We start from the raw sequence: 20664 nt of genomic DNA on the forward strand, positions 1-20664 counted from the left end.
CGACAGACACTAATGAAAATGTCAACTTACCTTCATGTCTCGTTTCCCTACAGAGAATGACAAGCCTTCATACGCTGAGTTTAGACCACAACATGCTGGACTTCATTCCGGAGGGAACCTTCTCTTTGCTACAGAAGCTTAACCGCCTTGATGTCACCTCAAATAAACTTCAAAAACTGCCACCGGACCCACTTTTCCAGCGAGCGCAGGTACTTTCTACTCCCCGTACGCCCGGAATGTACAGTAATTCAAAAAGTTGTTCTCGGATTTCACTCGTCGCAACTATGATCCCTTTTTTTTTCCGTGTTTGTACAGGTTCTCGCCACATCGGGCATCATGAGTTCCACGTCTTTCGCGCTGTCGTTCGGGGGGAACCCTCTGCACTGCAACTGCGAACTGCTGTGGCTGCGGCGGCTCAACAGGGTGGACGACCTGGAGACCTGCGCCTCACCGCAACACCTCTCCGGACGGTACTTCTGGTCCATCCCCGAGGAGGAGTTCCTGTGTGAGCCGCCGCTTATCACCAGATACTCGCACGAAATGCGTATCCTGGAAGGCCAACGAGTTGCTCTTAGGTAAGGATTACAGTGATCGAAGCTTTGGGGGTAGAGGTTATTCAAAACGATGTGAGCAAGACGCAGTTTGGCTTCAAATATCCGGTGAATAGATGGACTAGTAAGTAAGTCATTTATATTTATAGAGCGATTTTCCAGACCTCGCTTGCAGATTATACAGAACTCTGTAGCGAGAATTCTGACCCGTTCTAGTAGAAGAACTCACATTTCTCCAATCCTTAAAACTCTCCACTGACTAGACAAACTTAACTGATGTAAGATCGCAAGCTTTTAAAAAAAATGTGTTCTTAAAAGACAAAGTTAAATCTATGGAAATGTAAGTAAGAAAGTAAGTAAAGGTTATTTGTAAATCGCCCTTTTGTAGATGGTTAGCATTAGCAAAGTTTTACTTCAACTTGAGTAACTTTAATTCGGAAAGTTCAACTTGTGATCAATATTTCCCCCTAAATCATCCGTAACGTTAAGAATAACCAGCAGAGATATACAAAAAAAAAAAAAAAAGATAAAAGGAAATTCATGAAAACAGTGACATATCACAGTAATCCTTAACTAGGTTAGAAGATTTGAGTTTTGGGGTTAATGGAGGGGTAGATGTTATTCAAAACGGTGTGAGCAGGCCGCAGTTTGGATTCAAATGTCTGATGAATTGAAGGATTTAACATGGATTAATAACGATTATCAAAGACAAAGTTTAAATCTATGGAAATGTAAGTATGCAAAGGTTATTTGTTTTTGAAGATGTGGTTAGCATTAGCAAAGTATAACTTCAGCTTGAGTCAACCTTAAATAGGAGGTTAAACTTGAGCTCAATATTTCCTGCTGAATCATCCGTAACGTTAAGAATAAACAGCCAAGATTAATAAAAAAAAGATCATTGTAAATTCCTGAAAACCGTGACCTTACCTAGTTAAGGATGACTGAGATACAAGACAGAGTTTTGGGGTTAATGGGGGGGGGGTAGATGTTATTCAAAACGGTGTGAGCAGGCCGCAGTTTGGATTCAAATATCTGGTGAATTAAAGGATTTAACATGGATTAATAATGAGTATTAAAGACAAAGTTAAATATATGTAAATGTAGATGTGGTTAGCGTTATCAAAGTATAACTTCAGCTTGAGTTCACCTTAATTTCCGAGGTTAAATCTTACGTCTAAAATCATCCGTTACGCCAAGAATAAATTGTTACGATTTTCCTTGATTCTCTGAGACTCCTGTGTTCGTCTCGGTGCCGTCTTGACCTTTTAAGCATATATTTTATTGGGTATTGTTTTAATTGTTTAAGCGCTTTGTGACCCTGGTCCAGAAAAGCACTCTACTACTACAAATATAACTTACGAATAAAATAAAATAAAAGATAAAAAGGAAATTCCGGAAAACAGTGAGTAATTGGAGCTTTTTCAGGTACAATGTCAACATGCTTCGGGGAAAACGGGTTACTTTAAATGTTTGTGAAAGGCAACAGATGCAAGTCGTCTCCCGGAACAACACCTCGGAGCCACGTAGCGTGAGGATCAGCTGTGAAAAGAAAAGAGCGTGCGGTTTGACAGAGTGTGAAGCTGTTAATGTTTTAATGCAACAACAATAGACCAACAAAATATTAGCAATGTTTACAGCAACGTCCTCCGGTGTGTAGTCAAACACTTTCTGTCAACACGATGCCAGAATTGTGTCAGAGCCTTTAATTTATTTATTTATGAGTCATTACTCCCAGGCCATATTTATACTGTCAAAGCTTAAACATGATCTTTTTCCTACTCTATATTTTTCATGACTAAATTAAAACAAATTGAGTTAATTAAGTGGAAGATCAAACAACATTCCATATTTTAGTAAGAAAAAATGTGACGGTTTAAAACTGATGGTAAAGAAAAAATGTTTTTATGATCCTGTTGAATGCAATAGACCATTGACCATTGATACCAAGACTAGACCATAGAACACTGAGACAAAGACTAGACCATAGACCACTGAGACAAAGACTAGACCATAGAAAACTGAGACAAAGACTAGACCATATAATATTGAGACCAAGACTAGACCATATAACATTGAGACCAAGACTAGACCATAGAGACCAAGAGTAGACCATAGACCATTAAGCTAAGACTAGACCAAAGAACAATTAAGAACAAGTATAGACCAAATACCATTGAGACCAAGACTAGACCAAAGACCATTGAGACCAAGACTAGACCAAAGACCATTGAGACCAAGACTAGACCATAGACCATTAAGCCAAGACTAGGCCAAAGACCATTTATACCAAGACTAGACCATAGAGACCAAGACTAGATCATAGACCACTGAGACCAAAACTAGATCATAGACCACTGAGACCAAGACTAGACCATTGAGACCAAGACTAGACTGTAGACCATTGAGACTAAGAAAAGAGTAAAAAATCATTGAGACCATTGAGACCAGGGACTAGACCATTGAGACCCAGACCAGACTGAGAGCCTTGAGATCAAGTGGGTACCATAGTATTTAAACTTTTTTTCATTCCATTAAGGTGCAAGGCACGAGGGGACCCAGAGCCGGCGATACACTGGATCTCTCCTGAGGGCAAGTTGGTCTCCAACTCCTCCAGGACATTGGTGTACACCAACGGGACTCTGGACATCGTCATAAGTACTGTAAAGGACACGGGCTCCTTCACCTGCATTTCCTCAAATCCAGCCGGCGAAGCCCACCAGACCGTGGATTTGGTCATCATCAAACTGCCCCACATTTCCAACAACACCAACAACATTCAGGAGCCTGACCCGGGATCCTCGGATATATCCACGTCGTCCCGGAGCGGCGTCAACGGGAGCAGCGTGACCGGCGACGTGAAGGGAGTCGCGGATAAGAGGGTGGTGACTGCGGAAGCCACGTCCTCTACAGCGCTGATCAAATTCAACTTTCAAAGGAATATTCCAGGGATCCGAATGTTCCAGATACAGTACAACGGAAGCCAGGATGACTCACTGGTTTACAGGTAAGAATTCCCTAAAGATTCCCTGTGTCGGTGAAAGAGAACATACACTTTATTTTCATCCTGAATCAGTGGTTGCCAGAGAAAATCAACATCTCGATCACGTCCTCATTTTTAAACCTTCCACCCAATTTTTCCTTTGACGTTTGGCTATATACTCAAAAATGACTTCATTGCACAGCTACCTCTTTTTATGTATATATACTTTTATTCTTCCCACATTGGGAAAATGCAAAAAGAATAACACATTTGCATGCTAATTGAATCTGTAAAAAATAATTTAAAATCCCTAAAAAAAAAAAATACTCCATAAGATATTCATTAGAATTCCAGAAAAAGTACAATAAAAAACAAAATGTAATACATTGCGGGGGTTTTAACCAATGTTTTCCAACTTCAAAAATAAGCATAAATGTATTTCCACATTTGAATATACAATATATTAATATATTAGCATTAGATGTTTACTGATCAAACAGTTTTTAAACTAAAAACCTTGTTTTCTTACTTAATCTTCGAAATTAAAAATGTTAAAATAGTAAAAGACATGATTGAAAATATATGGTTTCTGACTCCCAGTGCAACAATAATTATGTGGCTGAATACAGGATGGATTTATTTATTTAAAAAAAATAAAATAAAAAGGCATTTGTTTGGTTGGTTTCCCCATTTGAAAATTTCAAAAAGTCCAGTTTGGTGGTCACATGGCCAAAATTGCACATTGAAAAGCATTGTTATAAGAACAGCCAGAGACTCCTGCTCAGTTATGGAACTTATATATATATATATATATATATAAAACATAAACAAAATAAAAAGAAAGTAAAAAAGTTACATAGCGCGGCCTTAAATGAATTAGGAGTATTTAACTTAAACTAAAATATCTATTTTAGAGATTTAGAGATCAAGTAAAAAATATTCTGATTCTGAATCAGGAAATAATTATTACTAGTGTTGTAAACACATTAAAATTAGATATAAATAATTAAAAAATAATTAACACAAAATACATTAAATTCAATTAAACAATATTCATGAGCCGAGCGGCAGAAAGAGAAACAGCTTATAGATCATATACGGATCAATCCAATAATACATCAGATAAATACATGAATTCATCCATTACTACGATTACATCCGAGACTCCTCAAGTTATATAATCACCGTGGCGTCTGGAGATAACTTGAAACGACTGGCACGGATCCCGGTTCACGGTGACTCGCCAAAGCCGGAATCCGACGCTCAGAGAAAACCCGCTTTGGCGGGAGTCAAGTTCTTCTTGACTCCTGTCATTTGTTTAGGATTACCGAGATTACATCAATCTCGCATGAGATGATTGTTGTTTGAGTCAAATATTGACTCAGGTGAAATGGGGAATGGAGAATTAACACATGGAGACACGCCATCCGTCGGAAATCTGTTCTCCCGACTGCCCCTAATCCCGGAGTGTTCTTGTCACCGCCGCCAGATTTGTGAGCTGTTAGAGGGAGTGCTTAGCTCGCGGTGGTGACGGTACTAGCAGTTTGACTCTTCCTATATGTTAAAGATCAATGGAATATGTTGATAATTATTATTTCCCAATCGGCCTATACATTTCGGCCTATTATATATGTTCTCGAAAAGCGCTATATAAATAAATATTACTTACTTACTTACTTACTATTAAGTTACAAGTCCAAAGGGATTTTTAAAAGGCTTTAAGAAGAATTCATCAAAGCCTTTTGGATTTTAAGATCGTTCCAAATTTAAGCTTTTCATCTTCTTGCATCGTGTGGGAGTGAGTGGCCAAATATAGGGTTAGATATATAGGGTATATGACAGGGGTAGGCAATTATAATTCTTCAAGGGCCACATTCAATTCTGTGAATGTTTTTAGGGGCCATCAACGGAAAAAAAGACGAGAAGATCCCTAAAAAAAAAAGGACATTCGTCATAAGGCTGTGACATTTATTAATATAAATAAGCTGCAATTTTATTCTTGTATACATGAGTTTTTTCAAAACATTTCTTCAGCTAATTTAAAAAGAAAGTTTTAAGGGATTAATATATACTCGAAAAATGACACACCAGAAAGGACGGAAAAAGTAAATAAGTGTGAAAATGTAAATGAATAATACATAAAAAATACATTTGTTAATGCATTAGGACCATTTATACATGATCATACTTTGACATTACGAGGGCCAAATAAATACAGTCAAAGGGCCGCATGAATACAGTCAAAGGGCCGCATGTGGCCTTTGCTCAGGTCTGGTATATGGGATCGAATCTGGAACAAGGGGGCATTAAACTTGTCCACAACAAAATGTCCACGGGTAGGGACAAGGAATTAAATCAAAAGTACCACATCAAATGAAAGCAACCATGCTTCAAGCAAATGACGCCCCTGTTAAAAAAGTCATTACATCTCAAAAGACATCAATCAAAGTACGCACTTTTCGCCAACGACCGTCCAGCTGGGACTTTCTTTCTTCTCGCCATTATCCAAAAAAACAGGAAAGCGATTCTTTGTGTCGTTCCCCCCTCGTCTTTTAAGATGGCTAATTGATTTCCGTTTTGAAGGCCACGCCAGAACAGAACTCTGCCATCGATTCATATTCCCTTTTCATTTTCAAAGGCAAAAAAAAAATCTATAGGAGAATGGAAGGAACAAAAAAAAGGGCCATTGTGGGTAAAGTGTATGATGAACTGAATCAAAGTGTGAAAAGGATGGATAACGACTCGGCGACTAAACAGATGGTCTCAAATATAGCTTTAAAACGGACCTACTTGAAGCATTACAACGTACGTTTAAATAGAAATAGGAGCAATAAGTGTCTCAGGTCAATACTATGTTTATTCAGCTATGTATGGCGATATCGCAATAACTATTTGGAGTTAAGTGCCATTAGTAGTCTGGTTGAAAGTCCTTGAAGTTGATTTTTAAAGAAACTGTTTTATTGCAGTTTTACTTCATGGAAATTTCAGGAACATTGTTTATAATTTAATTAAGTTAAAACTATAAGTGGACAAGATGGTTGGGTGTCTCTACCAGAAGTGGAAGCGACACGGTTTCTACCGTAAAACTGCAACATAATTAATCGTAGTGATGTTCTGATGAAGCTTCATGAAGCAGTGTCATCGTTTCAGAATCCACTAGATGGCGGTCTCTGAATTATTTTCCTTTGTTTTCAGCGACTGTTCTAATGAGACATCAGAATTTTTATACTTATGGCGCCACCTACTGACCTCTAAACCACATGACACCGTTTCGTGAAGCTTCATCAGACCATCACTAGTTATTAGACCGGTCCATCCCACTTGTAGCATTGAAGTCTTGCTCATTTTTCCTTGTTTTTTCACAAAAATCATCGTATTCATGATGTCACGTATCGAATAAAGTCATATGGTATTTAGAAAACCAGTGTATTTACTTTTAAGTTGTCGGTTAACAAGACTGATCGCCTCACTTTAATGCCACCGAATGCATCATAAACCTGTCATCTTTGACACTGTTGTATGACTTAGGTGGTTAAAATATAATGTTTCAACTATAATTCATCTAAAATTGTACATTGACTCGTTATGCTATTATCTAAGGTAGACATTAATCGTAACTTGGGATAATTATTGATTCACAGCATAAACCTCATTGTTGACAGTGACTTATATGCAAAAAAGCTGAAATATGATGACTTAATTTCCCTAGAATTCTGCTTTTAAATGTGATATTTTCTGGGATAGTATTCAAAATCTTCTATAAAAGATCACCGTGGCTGAACTCTCTTCACCTCCAAGGATCTTTGCCCTTTACTCTGAAGCTTTTTCTTTTACTATCATGCTTAGCCTTCACCTGACAACCAATGTAGCTTTTGTTGTACTCTATTTCCAAACATAATTCTCTTCTGTCTTTTCTTTAAAACACTCAAAAAAGAAGGATGAACTGAATTAAGTTTACTTTTGCCTACAGAATTAGGAAAAATCCATCAGGAAAGTCAGAGTCTTAAACATCAAGAAAGATAGTTTCATTTGGTTAAAGACATTTTCGGTAATATTTTGAAACCCTATGGTTGATATTCACAAAATGTATATTAAATTATATCCTGAAAAATACAATGTCTAATTGTGTATTCTAAACTGTAATCCATATCTATAAAGAACACTTGAGTCAGCTTGGTTACCCTCTCATGGGTGCAAAAGACGTCTTAAAAAGGCTCAAAATGACCGCCAACGAAATGTGGCTAAAATATTAAGCAAGTTACAACATTTTAAAAGGCACAATACATCCAATGTTTTGGGCCTTGTTCTTGCCCTAAACAGCTTCGGCACCATTTTTCGGAATCCGTCGCTGTCGACCGAAAATTGAAGGAAGCACCCTTTATGTCCATTCATGCATGTTAAAGGGAGAATAAGTATTTAAAACTAAATTAAATGGACATTTTTTGTATCTTAGAAAAAATCCCTGGGCCAGTTACTTAAGCCAGTATCAATACATGTCTCTAAATGAAGGAAGATCTTGCAACCCAATCTTAAAACTCATCCTTAAAACGAAAGGCGGTGGTTTGTTTGATGGGAGAAAGGCTAAATGCGGCGTTAACGATCGCGATGACTCAGCTCATGTTAAGCGTCGAAGCCTGGCCTGGGCGGTCGGAAGCTCTGCAAAGATAGTGCTGAAGCATGTTTTCGCTGCCGGAACGGAACTCATCGCACGTCACTCCTCCTCTGCTTTAATTGTTTACAATGAGCTCAGCGGTTATGAAATCTCTCTCAGCATGGGTCGTCCTTCAATGAATGTGGCGCCGCCTACGACTGTTATGTCCTTGAATTCAAGAAACAGAGGATAATTATTGTCATATTCTTGCATAAGATCGTTCCTCAACATAATACCTAGTAGGTTAAAAGAACACCAAACATGGTGCGGCCGCTGAGACGTTTTTTTAAACTCGAGCTCACCAGGAAAATATGAAGCTAAATAGATAATTAAATATTAAAGAAATCGGTCCCGAGTGCTGGTAAGCAAGGCACTTACTTCACCACCATCAGGTTTGCCGTGTCAGCGAATCAGCGTTATGGCAAAGAAGCGACGCTTAAGGGCATTATGGAGAAGAGCTAGAAAGAGCAGCACAAACCTTGCAAATATTCCACATAGTGGTAGATTTATTTATGAAAGACTTTGATGTATTAAACGGCATAGGTCAGCATTTCTTCCATTGAGTGGGTGAGGGTCATTGAATGAGCACTTTCAGCTTATAAACAGATGCATTATATCATAATGTTTTTAAGGTTGAGGATTGATGTAGCATTTTCAGGCATCGAAAAAGGTGGTGTGGTGAAGAAAGAGCTGAGCTAAAAGGCAGTTTCGAAATAGCAGAAGACATGCTGAAATTCGTTTTTAAAATGGATGCATTTGACACATTTGAATTTAATCTTTGTTCACCCATGTGCACAAAAAAAATGCAGATCGGAGGAAAAAACTTTATTTAAATCGTTGACATGTACTTGGCCAATAAAGCCGGTTTTGATTCCGATCTAGAAAATCTAAAATATGTCTTAAGGGGATGATGTCTTTATTTTCAAAGAGTCGTTTTCCAAAAGACATATTAGTCTGAAAGTCATCCTGGTGATGTTTTTATGTTATTACTTTATAAACCTATGAAATCTGGGCGAACGAGAGGTTACGAGAGCAGAGTCCATTAGACATACTAATGGCTTCATTCCTCCTCCAGTCATGGCCCACTTTGTTTATTAAAGGAGTAACTTGGAAGCGAAGACTTCCGGTATTGATGACGGGCAGTGACAAACATTGATGTTTGATTATCACAGCAGGGTGGGCGTGCTTATGGTAAACAAGATTAAATCTCCAGAAAAACGTGTTTTAGTGGGCGGGGCTTAACATTTTTTCTAATATAAATATTTAAATGAAAAGACAGTTTTGTACAAACACACACTGATACAATATAGTCCCACATCTATTTTAGACACACTTGGATCAACACATTAGTTGACCTTTAAAACAAACTTTTGCATTTTGTCTTTTCTTGTATTAAGATATTCAAACTGTAAAGCCCTTTCTGAAGGATTTTAATAAAAACAAGTGGGTGTTCAAACTTTTGATAAAGTGAAAACGAAGTATAAAGCCTGTATTTATTCAACCACTTCAACACAAAAAAATTGAAGGAACCTTTTCAGGAAAAGACGAAAAAAAATGTTTTTCAGTTTTAAAGAATTAACATTTATACCTCAATTCAAAGTCAGCTTAAAAACGGTGTTCTTGACATTTACAAAAAAAAAAGTTTTTACAATGAAGACAATATACAGTTTACAATAGAGGCCAAAACACATCTGATAAAGGGCCTCAAATGGCCCTCGGGCTGAACTTTGGTTGTTTTGAATCTATGCATTTTTTATTTGTTTTTATTGGAGCTATTGTTTATAATGAATTCAAACTTGGCAAAAAAAATGAGGAAATACATATTTGCTATGGTACATTTTGCGTTAAATAAACTAGAAGTTAATTATAAAAAAAAATACATATCAATCTATTGTTATTATATTATTCATTTTATCGTAGTTTTTACATTTTAGTACATTTAAGAGTCAATCTCAGGTTGAAAATGTGATTTCTCACATTATAAATAACAGAGTTCAACAGGTTTTATTTCTTGGTGCTGGTGCAATACGTTTGCTTGCAGGTAGGTTGAGTACAAAAGCCAGCCGTCAAGAGGTATTTGAAAAAAAAAAAGCTTCACACACTGAATAAACTGCGGAAATATACGACCCACTTTGTCATCCAGTGAGTTGTAAATGAATCATCCACAGTTTGTTTATCATTGGCCTCTGAATATAAAGGAGCTAGAGAATAATGGCTGCCAGTTTTCGAGGTGTCGGCAACAACCTAGTCCCACTATTTTAACCGTCTTTGTTGAATGCATAACGAAAAGTTCGCCTGCAGCTTAATAAAAGTACTAATGAGTTCGGCCCCGAGGCTGTGGATAACATTTAGCCCGTCACACATGGTCCAGAGCCGCGGACGCTGCTGCTGGCTGCCGCCTTATCGCTGGGCTTCAGCTTGACCTGGAAGCCCCCACTGTTGTGTGTGGAAGGACTGCCATGGACGTGTCTTTGTCGCCCAGAAATAAATGCCATGTTTGCCGCCCCTGTGGGGTCCAATCAAAATGTAATGGCTTGAAATCGAACAATTGTGTATCATTATCCGAGATTTTTGGTCGAGCGAGCCAAAATCTGTAGGCTAGAAACGGGATGTGAAATGTCCACGTGACTGTTTTTGGCTCCGATGAATGGCAAGGAGAAGAATGAGTCCGTCATTGAAGGATAGGATTCATAGCAAGACTATAATCAATCCAAAAATCTTACACCAAAAAATCATAAAAATTGAATTTCTATTTGGGGTTATTATTGTCTGAACAGTGGGCGCAAGGTGGCACAGAGGTCGCCTCAAAGCAAGAAGGTAGTCGGTTCACTTCCAGGTCGGGATGGGAGCCATGTCTTAAGGGTTTACTCCGGGCTCTAGTTTCCTCCCACTGTCCAAAAACATACAGAGGTTGTTTTGGAATGTTATGAAATTGTCCATAGGAATGAGTGTGTCTTTTTAAAGGAACTGGGATAGGCTCTAGCCTATCTATTTCTATGCCCATTTATTTCCGGGGTGTAGGAAAGACGGTTTGGCGGCGTAAAGGAAAAGTTAAGTTGGGCAGGGGGGGGGAAGGAGTGGCAAAAAAAGTAACCTCCGAGGTCGGTGGAGGTCGTTATCGAAACCGAAAGGTCGCAATTATCTGAACGTTACTGTCGCCAAAAAGGCAGACTGAGGCCCACCCAAACTTTTGGAGGTCATAGATTTGTGTCTGAACTTTGTCGGTGCAAAGATTTGAGTCGTTTGGTTGTCCGAGGCCGCCGCTACGAGGTTGGCAAAAAATTCAAAACTTTACTTTTGCGCAGCCACTTTGCAGCCTTAAAGGCTCAGTATATGGAATGGAATACTCAGTCAAACGTATAAAGAGTATCCAAGCAAAATTTCAGATTGATTCAAGGTCGATAGTTTTACTTTACGGCCATTTTGCACCGAATTTGGCGCAAATTTGGCGAACCAAACATAACATCAAAATGTTGCCGCCCGCAAATAAGCCGAGTGATAAAATCAGTAAAACACAATGTTAAACTCTATGTTAATTGTGATTGTGCTACTTATTTATTTTCCCCACATTTTGTTTGAATAAAACACATAAAATCTTATCTTTAAAACTAAAATGATAATTACAAATATATTTTTAGTAAATCCAGCTTCTTGTTAATTGAGAAGGACCTTAATAACCCTATAGATATCTTCAAACCGACATTAAATGTTTATTGTTTTAAAAGTTTTACTATGTATATTTAGCAATCTTTCTTAAGACAATAGCATCACCTGAAGGGCTACACATAAATACATCGTCTTTGGTAGATTTTAGTCTAAGTTTCCCTCAATTTTTTGGCCAAAAAAGAAAAAGTTTTCTTGAGAGACCCCGCTGTAGGAATATCAATGTTTAAAACCTTGGTTTACAGTCGACATCATTTTAGAATGATATTAATTATAAATTACATTTGTTGTGCCATTTTACATTCAAGTGAAAAAAAAAAAAGACAAACATACAAAACCAGGATATTGGATTAAAACAATAAAAAACATCTAGTTAAATACAACATTGTAAGACTTAATTTCATCATGAATTGTACTAGAACAAATTCCTACTTACTGATAATGACAAAACAAAAATGTGATTATTATTTATAAAACAAAAGCAGTTTGAAGACAAGATTTAAAGCTGAGAGGGTAGAGCTTAAGGTCCTACTTAATAAAAATATATTTTTCCTTTACAACTTCGGAAGATGTGTTCGAGATTTTATTTAATAAATGTGCATATGAAGATGATATATATATATATAGATATAAATATTTTTTAAGCTTAAACGCTGTCTCTGGCTGCTCGATTAATATGATAATCAATTTGCTTTAAATTAAAAAACTAATTTTGGTTCTTCCATTTTTCCACCTCAAGGTTTGAAGATACAGTAACTGACATTAATTGTAAGGTTTGAGTCGAGCAACATATGCTTATAAGAAATGCCAGAGGAGATCGAGCCAGTGGAAAAAAAAAAAAAGGTTTACTTAAACTTGATTCACACACACAAGGGTTTAAGGGTTTAAGCCAACACCAGCACTAGAACGAGGATAGAGCGGTTCCCACAACAGGCCACGTCTCCCCGCAGTCTTGTGTGTAATGAAAGTGTAATGAAATCCGCGGAACACACACATGCACATGCAGGCGCCCTGGGCCGAGGGCTTGGCAGAGCCGAGTAGATAGATTAGTGTAATAGTGTCGACCAAGGCAATCATCTGCCCACTGTAGGGCCTCGGATACTGGCAGCAGAGACGCGGCTCAGACACGGGGATATTAGTCACGATGAGTGAGTCACTGACAATCAAAAAAAATAACACAACAATGCTGTGAAAATGTGTGTTTAAAAATATCAAACAAATAAAAAAGTTCATGGAAACGATCCAGGAATCTCACATTAATTAGTGCATTTCATTGAAGCGTATGATCGAAGTTCTCAGTCACTAAGTAGATTCCAAAAATAGTTTTTTAGGAAGTATAACATTCAAAAGATGGATCGCCATGGTAACGGCTTGTGTGTAAATTGACTGACATTAGGGATTTGTTGTTGTTTGTAGATGTGATATAAAAAAAAAAGAAGCGTGACACACATTTATATCATGTTTACCCAAATATGTTGCATAAACTCATGAGGGATGGAAACTCATGAGGGATGGAAAAACACAAGACCAGAAATCGAAAATCCGACATATCAGGTATTATTTTAAACTCCAGTGGTGCACTTGGAAAGCCAGAACTTCCATCGGATTGTAAAGAAAAACAAACGAAAAAAAACAACCGTTGCAGTTCATCAGTTGGCCACTTGAGGCTGGCAGCAAATATACCTGTAAAGTAAAATACAAACTCAGCCAAAATAAAACTTTAAATGATTAATAAAACAAGTAATTTCACTGTCGATACACAGTGTACAAGGTGTTTATTTGTATAAATCTGTGGATATGAGCCGCAGTAGAGTCAACAAAACTTTGAACTACCTTCATAACCGCGGTTCAGCGAAATTCTGGTGTAACGTTTATATTTTTTCACTCTTCCATTAGTGGTTGACAGCTTAAGAAAATGTAAAATGTGCAAACAAACGCTGGTTTTAATTTCAATTAACACATTAGTATTTAAATCAACGATAACCTTCTTGGATTGAGCTGCTAATGGTTCTGTATTCATACCGAGCCAAAGGTTGGGGGGAGACAGAGGACGTCGCACAGCAGACGGTTGGCTTCCACTCAGGGTCGCTGCAGTAAAAATGGAGCGTTGACACATCTGGCATATTGGTAAACACAGGCACTGACAGATTGACACTGAATTAAGGCAGCAAATACGAGGGCTGGAACTGAGAACTGATGATGTTCTCTGAAATGAACTTTTTGTCCTTTTCCGTTCTTCTTGGAGAATTTCTTTTGCGTATCCTTTCTTAGTGTGGATTGTTTTGTTAGAAAGTCGTCTACAGGCATTAAATCATCGTATTTGTCAGCTTGTCAAAGGAAGTAGCATCATGGATTAAATTATACCAAAAGACAAGTTTTTTTTACCAACATGATTTTCTCATAAAAAATTATTTTACCCTCCTTTTAGGTTTTTATCTTGGCTCTAGCTCTTGACTCAGTTTTGTTCTCTCACTGGTGCTACTGGGGTCTTACTGGGATCTTCTCAGGCTCAAGATTTCCCCTATGAACTGCTCTGTGTCTTGACTAAGAGTGATTTTTGTTTTTTTGGACATATTTTTACGCAAAGGCCAAAAAGTTCAAAACGGCCGTGCTCCGACTACTCCCTTGTTATTAGTGCTACAATAGTCTAGTTGAGCAAATAATGTTTTGAACTAAGTTAGCTCAAATATTAAGCTAGTTACAGCCTATTAAAAGTTAGAAGTTCTCTAAAGTTTTTGGCCTTTTTTTAGCCCTTAGCAGCATGCATGTTGTTTTTTCAGAATCCGGCGCGATACCCTTGTACAGGCAGCCATAGGTAGCGACTTTGACGCTCTTTCTCAAGCTGACAACTGTTAAGTTCTTATTATATTGTTAAATAAATTGAAATACTACTGAGAATATATCCATCCATGCATGGTGATAAGACCCTTATCTTTATGACAATGTTAATTAATATAATGGTAAATTAATGGGTTGCAAAAATTGCAATAACGTTTAGATTACTCCCGCAAACATGATCAAAGGACAATCAAATAAATGACCTGACCTTAAATATAAATATATAAAAATCCCAGGGGAACCTGACTTTTACTTGAAGCTGGAGCTGGTGAAGCTTCATGAAGCACCACACTATTTTTTAGAGCTCACTAGATGGCGCCCTAAATTCTGAAAATTAAGTCAATAGATTATAGAGCAGAGATTGCCACCTAATGGGCTCTGGGAAATAGGACACACTTGACGAAGCTTCACGAAGCTTCAAGAACACATCACTACTCGCAGGCTTCAATCTTCGCCCTATAATTATTGGTTGGGTTTTCACTTCAAGTTGGGAACCATCATCTCAGAGATGCTTTAGTTGTACAAGGAAACTTGACAGCATGTATTTTTTTTTCTGGTCGCCAAGGTCAGTTAACCCATGAAGGAAATCTGACCTCAACTTTAATAGGCCGTTTTGGACCATTGGGGTCAAGGACACCCAGAGAAACAATTACCTTTTTCTCCATCCTATAGGTTGAAGGTATTAATCACGGGGAGCGACGTCGCCTCATTTACACACACAGATAAAGGACAAGGCCACAGGCATAATGGGGAAATTCATCTTCGTCCTGGCGCGTCCATGTATACAAATGCGTCCTCTATTATCTTTTCCTTGTACAAGTAAATGACATCTACTTCCACCATTAACCTGCAGTACCAATGTCACTTTATCTTCGTCGGTCTTAGGAATAATGATATCGGTGGAGATAAAAAGCATCATGCGGGAAGAAAACAGACACCCCGGTCAGCCGGTGTCGAGATGAAGCGATTAGTATTCATGGTGTCAGAAAGAAGCCCACACACTCTTTCCAACCTCCTGCTGTAATCCCACGGAGGACATGCTAATGACCCCCACGACCACAACTATTCCCCATCACTTAATACTAACCATTAAAACCCTAACGTGTCTCCTAACCTTCACTTAACTCCAACTCTGAACCAGATGCTTAACCTGGCCGAAATTGACTTTTGCTCCTCTCTGTGCGCACAAGGCCGTCGGGCGGTGAACCGGCCGCCCTCTCCGAATTTAATGAGGAATTACATTAGCATTTTAATGAGAATATACAGAAAAGCTGACGTGCCATTCCGGGAGAAAGTCGAGGGCAAACGTGTGGACAGTTTCAAAAGAAACAAATTTAATTTAGTGCCGGTCAGACTTCTCTATTTGGCTTCTTTTTTTTCCCCCCCTAAGAATGCCACGGTTAACGGAGAGAAGTGAACAAAGGAGAAAGTTCGCAGCTGAATTATTTGTTGCGGTAATAAATCATTTAATTGGAGTGCTGTCCCAATGCTGACATTTGGATTTTTCTTTTTACACAACTCAGCACCCAGTGGAGCTGATAGTGTTGATTCTTTATCGTCCACTCCAGCCGTCCACTTTCTTCTGTTTTTTTTAACCATCATTCCACTCGGCTTTTATTGAATCACGAAATCTGATTGTATTTCATGATAGGGATCAAGTGTCCAATACTGATAATATGCTATATTGTCTTGAGTAAAATGAGTTTTGAACAAACAAGATCAAATAATTTCTCTTTTTGTATGTTTATATTGGCTTAAATAATGAGGTAAATAAATTCAAAAACCAAATAACCCATAAACCTCACTGTCATTTACATGGGTTTAAATTAATCATAATTGGATGTATTTTAATTTTATTTGGGTCTTCTGCCCCCCATTGCGCGCCCCTACAAACACCAAAGTTATGGGAAACTCTCTTACTTAATATGTAATACGTTTGGTTTATTTTCATGGGGGTCTTCTGCCCCCCTTGTCCCCCCTTTACCTTGACCTTATCAAGTTTCCCTCCGGTGAGATCAGTATCTACATGCTTATTTTTAAGCAATTTTGTTGAGCGATTTGGGATGTTATAAGACAATAAAGACACACACAATTAACAAAAACTATCGTTTTATGTTTTTTCCTCTCCCTGGTACATTTTCTTAAATAAGCAAAGTCCGTTTTCTCTAATAAATAGGTAATGAATAAATTGCATTTTTTTATTGATTGGTATAGAAGAAATAATGAAGCATTTTGAGCTCATTTCTGTTCATCTTTCCAAAATGATTACCCTATTAATGTTGACGATTTAAAATAAATTACTGTGTTACCCTTACATGACATTGTTAGCAATCTATTTATAATATATAAACCATAAACACAGCATATTATTCCTTATTTCTTTAGATAACTTAAGAATATGTTGCATTTCTAATGAAACCTTAAGATTCCAAATAAGTAAATGTATTTTTTGTACCGTTTCTCTACAGAATGATACCGCCATCGAGCAAGAACTTCCTGGTCAACAACCTGGCCGCAGGGACCCAGTATGACCTGTGCGTGCTGGCCATCTACGATGATGTCATAACATCCCTGACGGCGACGCGAGTGGTCGGCTGCGTGCAGTTCACCACCGAGGCGGAGTACATGAGGTGCCACTTCATGCAGTCGCAGTTCCTCGGCGGGACGATGATCATCATCATCGGCGGCATCATCGTGGCTTCGGTGTTGGTTTTTATCATCATCCTGATGATACGATACAAGGTTGGTGTTGGTTCAATCCGATTGGGCAACAATATTAAGTCATTTCTATTTAGTATTATAATATAGTGTTTTGTGGGGTCCCTCAAGGTTCTGTTCTGGGTCCTTTATTGTATTTGCTGTACTTGATTCCCCTGGGTAAAAGCATTCATACTTACTTACTTATAGTATATATAAGAGTTATGAGGTGAAAATAAGCAAGTTTATCCAAGAGGAAAATTCCTGATTTGACGGCGGAATAATGCATATGGGTCATGTTATGAAGATTTATATTATTATAGAAAAACAAGAATATCTAGGACAAGCCAGTCAACGAATTCACATCATGAAAGACACATATGGCCAGGAATAAACCTCTTTTATGTATGATAACCTTTTTACGGTGACCCAGTGGTCATTTTACGTTGCACAGAACTTTACAGATGACGAAAGCTAGCACCTTATCTGACTAGCTAAGATAGCAAATTTAGCTGTTGAATATCCTACAACTAAAATTTTAATTTCTGACAATTTAATTATCTGGTATATGTACGGGGTGATACGGGTATAACCTGAAAAAGAATAAAATAAAGATCAAATTGTGTCAGATATTGCTTAACTCTAGGGTTGTCTCTGGGTCAAGGGGACCCAGTGGCCAAAAGCATCCATGTATGAGTTAGCTCTTGTCGGTCAAAGTGAACCACCTCTCTGGCTGCCAGAAATGCAGCGTCTGTTTTTCACCCAAAGAAACTAGGATTTACTCCGGAAAATAAAGGCTAACAGTCGGGTTAATGAAAACCTAGGCTCCCGCAAGGGTGTGAGTGATGTTCTGTGCAATCTTTTGATGTAACCTATACTTTCCTAAACTATTATTTTTCTTCTACGCCTTTTGGTAACCTTTACTTTCTTGGGTCTGTTCTCAGGTGTGTAATCCAGGGGATGTTGGTAAAGGTGTTAGTATGTCAATGACCAACGTTCACTCGCAGACCAACGGGCAGCAGAGTCAGGGATGCACGGTGACGCCCAGCATCTCCAAACACGGCTCAATTGGATTAGAGGATCTTCCAGGTGGCTTGAAGAAAACAACCGGAGCAGCAGGAGTCGTTGGCAAGGATTCCCAGTCTTCAGACGCTTCCCTGCCTGATCGTTCCACTGCTACATCTGTCCTCAGCCAGAATTGGGGAGCGAGGAGCCCATCCGCGGGCCCCGAGACGCAAGATAGAGGGTGCGAGGAGAAAGTATCCTTGGTCATTGAGAGAGCTGGGTCCGGCGTCTCCTCACCCACCGCTACTAGCTCACTTACCAAGCCAAAGCGAAAGCCGGCGCCAACTAAACCAGGCTCAAATGGCTCAAACACCTCGGGTACCCATGATTTTCTCCACAACTCTTCCCCTCATCCACCATCCTCTTCTTCTTCTTTAACCACCACATCCTCGACCATCGTCCCTTCACCCATCGCTCTGGACAACCTCAACACCAATCGCAACAACTCCACCTCGCTCAACCAAACCCCGCCCCCCTACGCCAGCATCCTGGCTTCGGTCAGCCCGGTACCTTCTGTCCGATACAGAGAAACGCCGATTCTCCGCCGTGCGCCGCGCAACTTAGCCTGCTCCTCCGCCAAGTACCAGACTCTTCCAGTAGAGGACGTGGGGAGAAGCAGAGCACGAAGGAGGTACTCCCTCAGTGAAGGAGGGTCTAAGACTCAACCGCCCAATAACGGAGGAGGAGCACAAAAAATAAGTCGCATTATGAGGAACAAAAGAAGCCAATCTATGAGCGGGCTTATCCCCAAAAATGGGGACACGGACTCAGAAAAAGGAAAATGTGACTCAGATTGGATCTTGGAAAGCACAGTTTGAACTGATACAAGCCCATAAAAAAAAAAAAACCTCTGAGACCCACCATGTTTTTTTTCCTTCATGCAGCTGAGAGGTTTCTTAGATTATATGTGTACAAAAACTGGGGGTTGTCTTTTATGAAACTGTTTGCTATTGTTGTTTAGAATGTCTATGGTTTGTATGCTCTTTATTTTCCAGTGTGTGGAAACGATTTATTGCATCTTTGAGGGAGCAAGCGTTAACTTGAAGTTTATTTTTACATCATTTTTATTTTTTTAACAATGTATTTAACAGCATATAAAGGTCAAAAGGCTTTGAATTCCCTAATAGATTACATTAAAGTATACATTACAATTAAATAACTGGACTTAATTTGTATTTTCCAGCTAATGGCCCAAATATGCTGTTTATACTTTTCTTTTGTTTAATGAATTTACCGTTTGTTCCCATCTTTTCGGTCTTACATCAGTTTCGGAGTTGGTCATTTAGAGAGTAAATAACCTGCCTTGTCTTGTTACGTCTTCAAGTCGTCTTGTTGGTTCCACCTTATAGCACAAAGAAAACGAGGCAACGGGGGTCGCCACGACATACGTCACATTAAAAAAAAAAAAAATGGATTCATCGCAGGAAATTATTGTTGAAAACAACACAAGAACTGATAAGCACATCACGTTCACACACTGACGTGTGCGGTCACGCTATGGCAGAGGAATATCAGTCGGTGCCTTCTTTTGCACTTACAGGTAACGGAACAACCACACAGCTCCACCAAGAACAGAACGGGAACGAAAGGAAAGACAAAGATTTCACGCATAGCCTTTTCTTAAAACGCTGAGGACTTTTACCCGATACGAACTGAGATGAAGAAGAACAAACAAAACAAAAAGTATCGAGCAGACTTGACGGACCTCTTATGAAATTGATATTTTTTAAAGGAAAGAATAATGAAGAAAAAAAAATCTTATGAGCTTTTCACTGACATTGGTATACTACAGTCTCAGTTGGTCACACACTCCTGGAAAGCGTCTGTACAGAAAAAGACAACATGTACCGTGTTGTTATGTTGTGTAAAATAAAAAAAGGGATACATTGAAATGTGTTGAAGAGAATTTGTCTGAATATACTTTTATACTTTTAAAGAAATTGCATTTTCCCCATTACCCATACTTGTTATTTTTTACCCAGCTAAGGTATCGACTTGTTAAAATTAATTAAAAACCGAAGTACTGCTCATCTCCATGCCTATCGGGTTGCTTTAAAAATTTCAACAGCCGATGACGCCAACAGAAAGTAATTGAATGTTTAAGTAGAAACCAGAGTCGCTGCAGTGTCACACAAGGAGAGCAGCGGAAGAATAAATTACCATCCGGTTCCACGTTCTTTAATTCATGGAAGGATCTCATTGTGCTTATCCGTGGCATC

The 20664-nt window shown here is 38.6% G+C and overlaps 1 protein-coding gene across 2 annotated transcripts in view; it reads left to right on the forward strand.

Annotated features, from left to right (window-relative positions):
• Positions 1-20337, forward strand: part of lrfn5a (leucine rich repeat and fibronectin type III domain containing 5a) — a 101130-nt gene extending 80793 nt beyond the window's left edge. For both annotated transcript variants that reach the window (XM_087779843.1, XM_087779844.1), the window contains 5 exons: positions 54-209; positions 316-575; positions 3088-3555; positions 17152-17425; positions 18325-20337. In XM_087779843.1, the coding sequence (XP_087635969.1) occupies positions 54-209; positions 316-575; positions 3088-3555; positions 17152-17425; positions 18325-19263 (2097 nt within the window). In that variant the 3' untranslated portion in view covers positions 19264-20337. The remainder of the gene's footprint in view (positions 1-53; positions 210-315; positions 576-3087; positions 3556-17151; positions 17426-18324) is intronic.
• Positions 20338-20664: the final 327 nt, after the last annotated feature.

The sequence above is a fragment of the Callionymus lyra genome, chromosome 18 (assembly GCF_982586985.1).
Source record: "Callionymus lyra chromosome 18, fCalLyr1.hap1.1, whole genome shotgun sequence".
Taxonomy (NCBI): domain Eukaryota; kingdom Metazoa; phylum Chordata; class Actinopteri; order Syngnathiformes; family Callionymidae; genus Callionymus; species Callionymus lyra.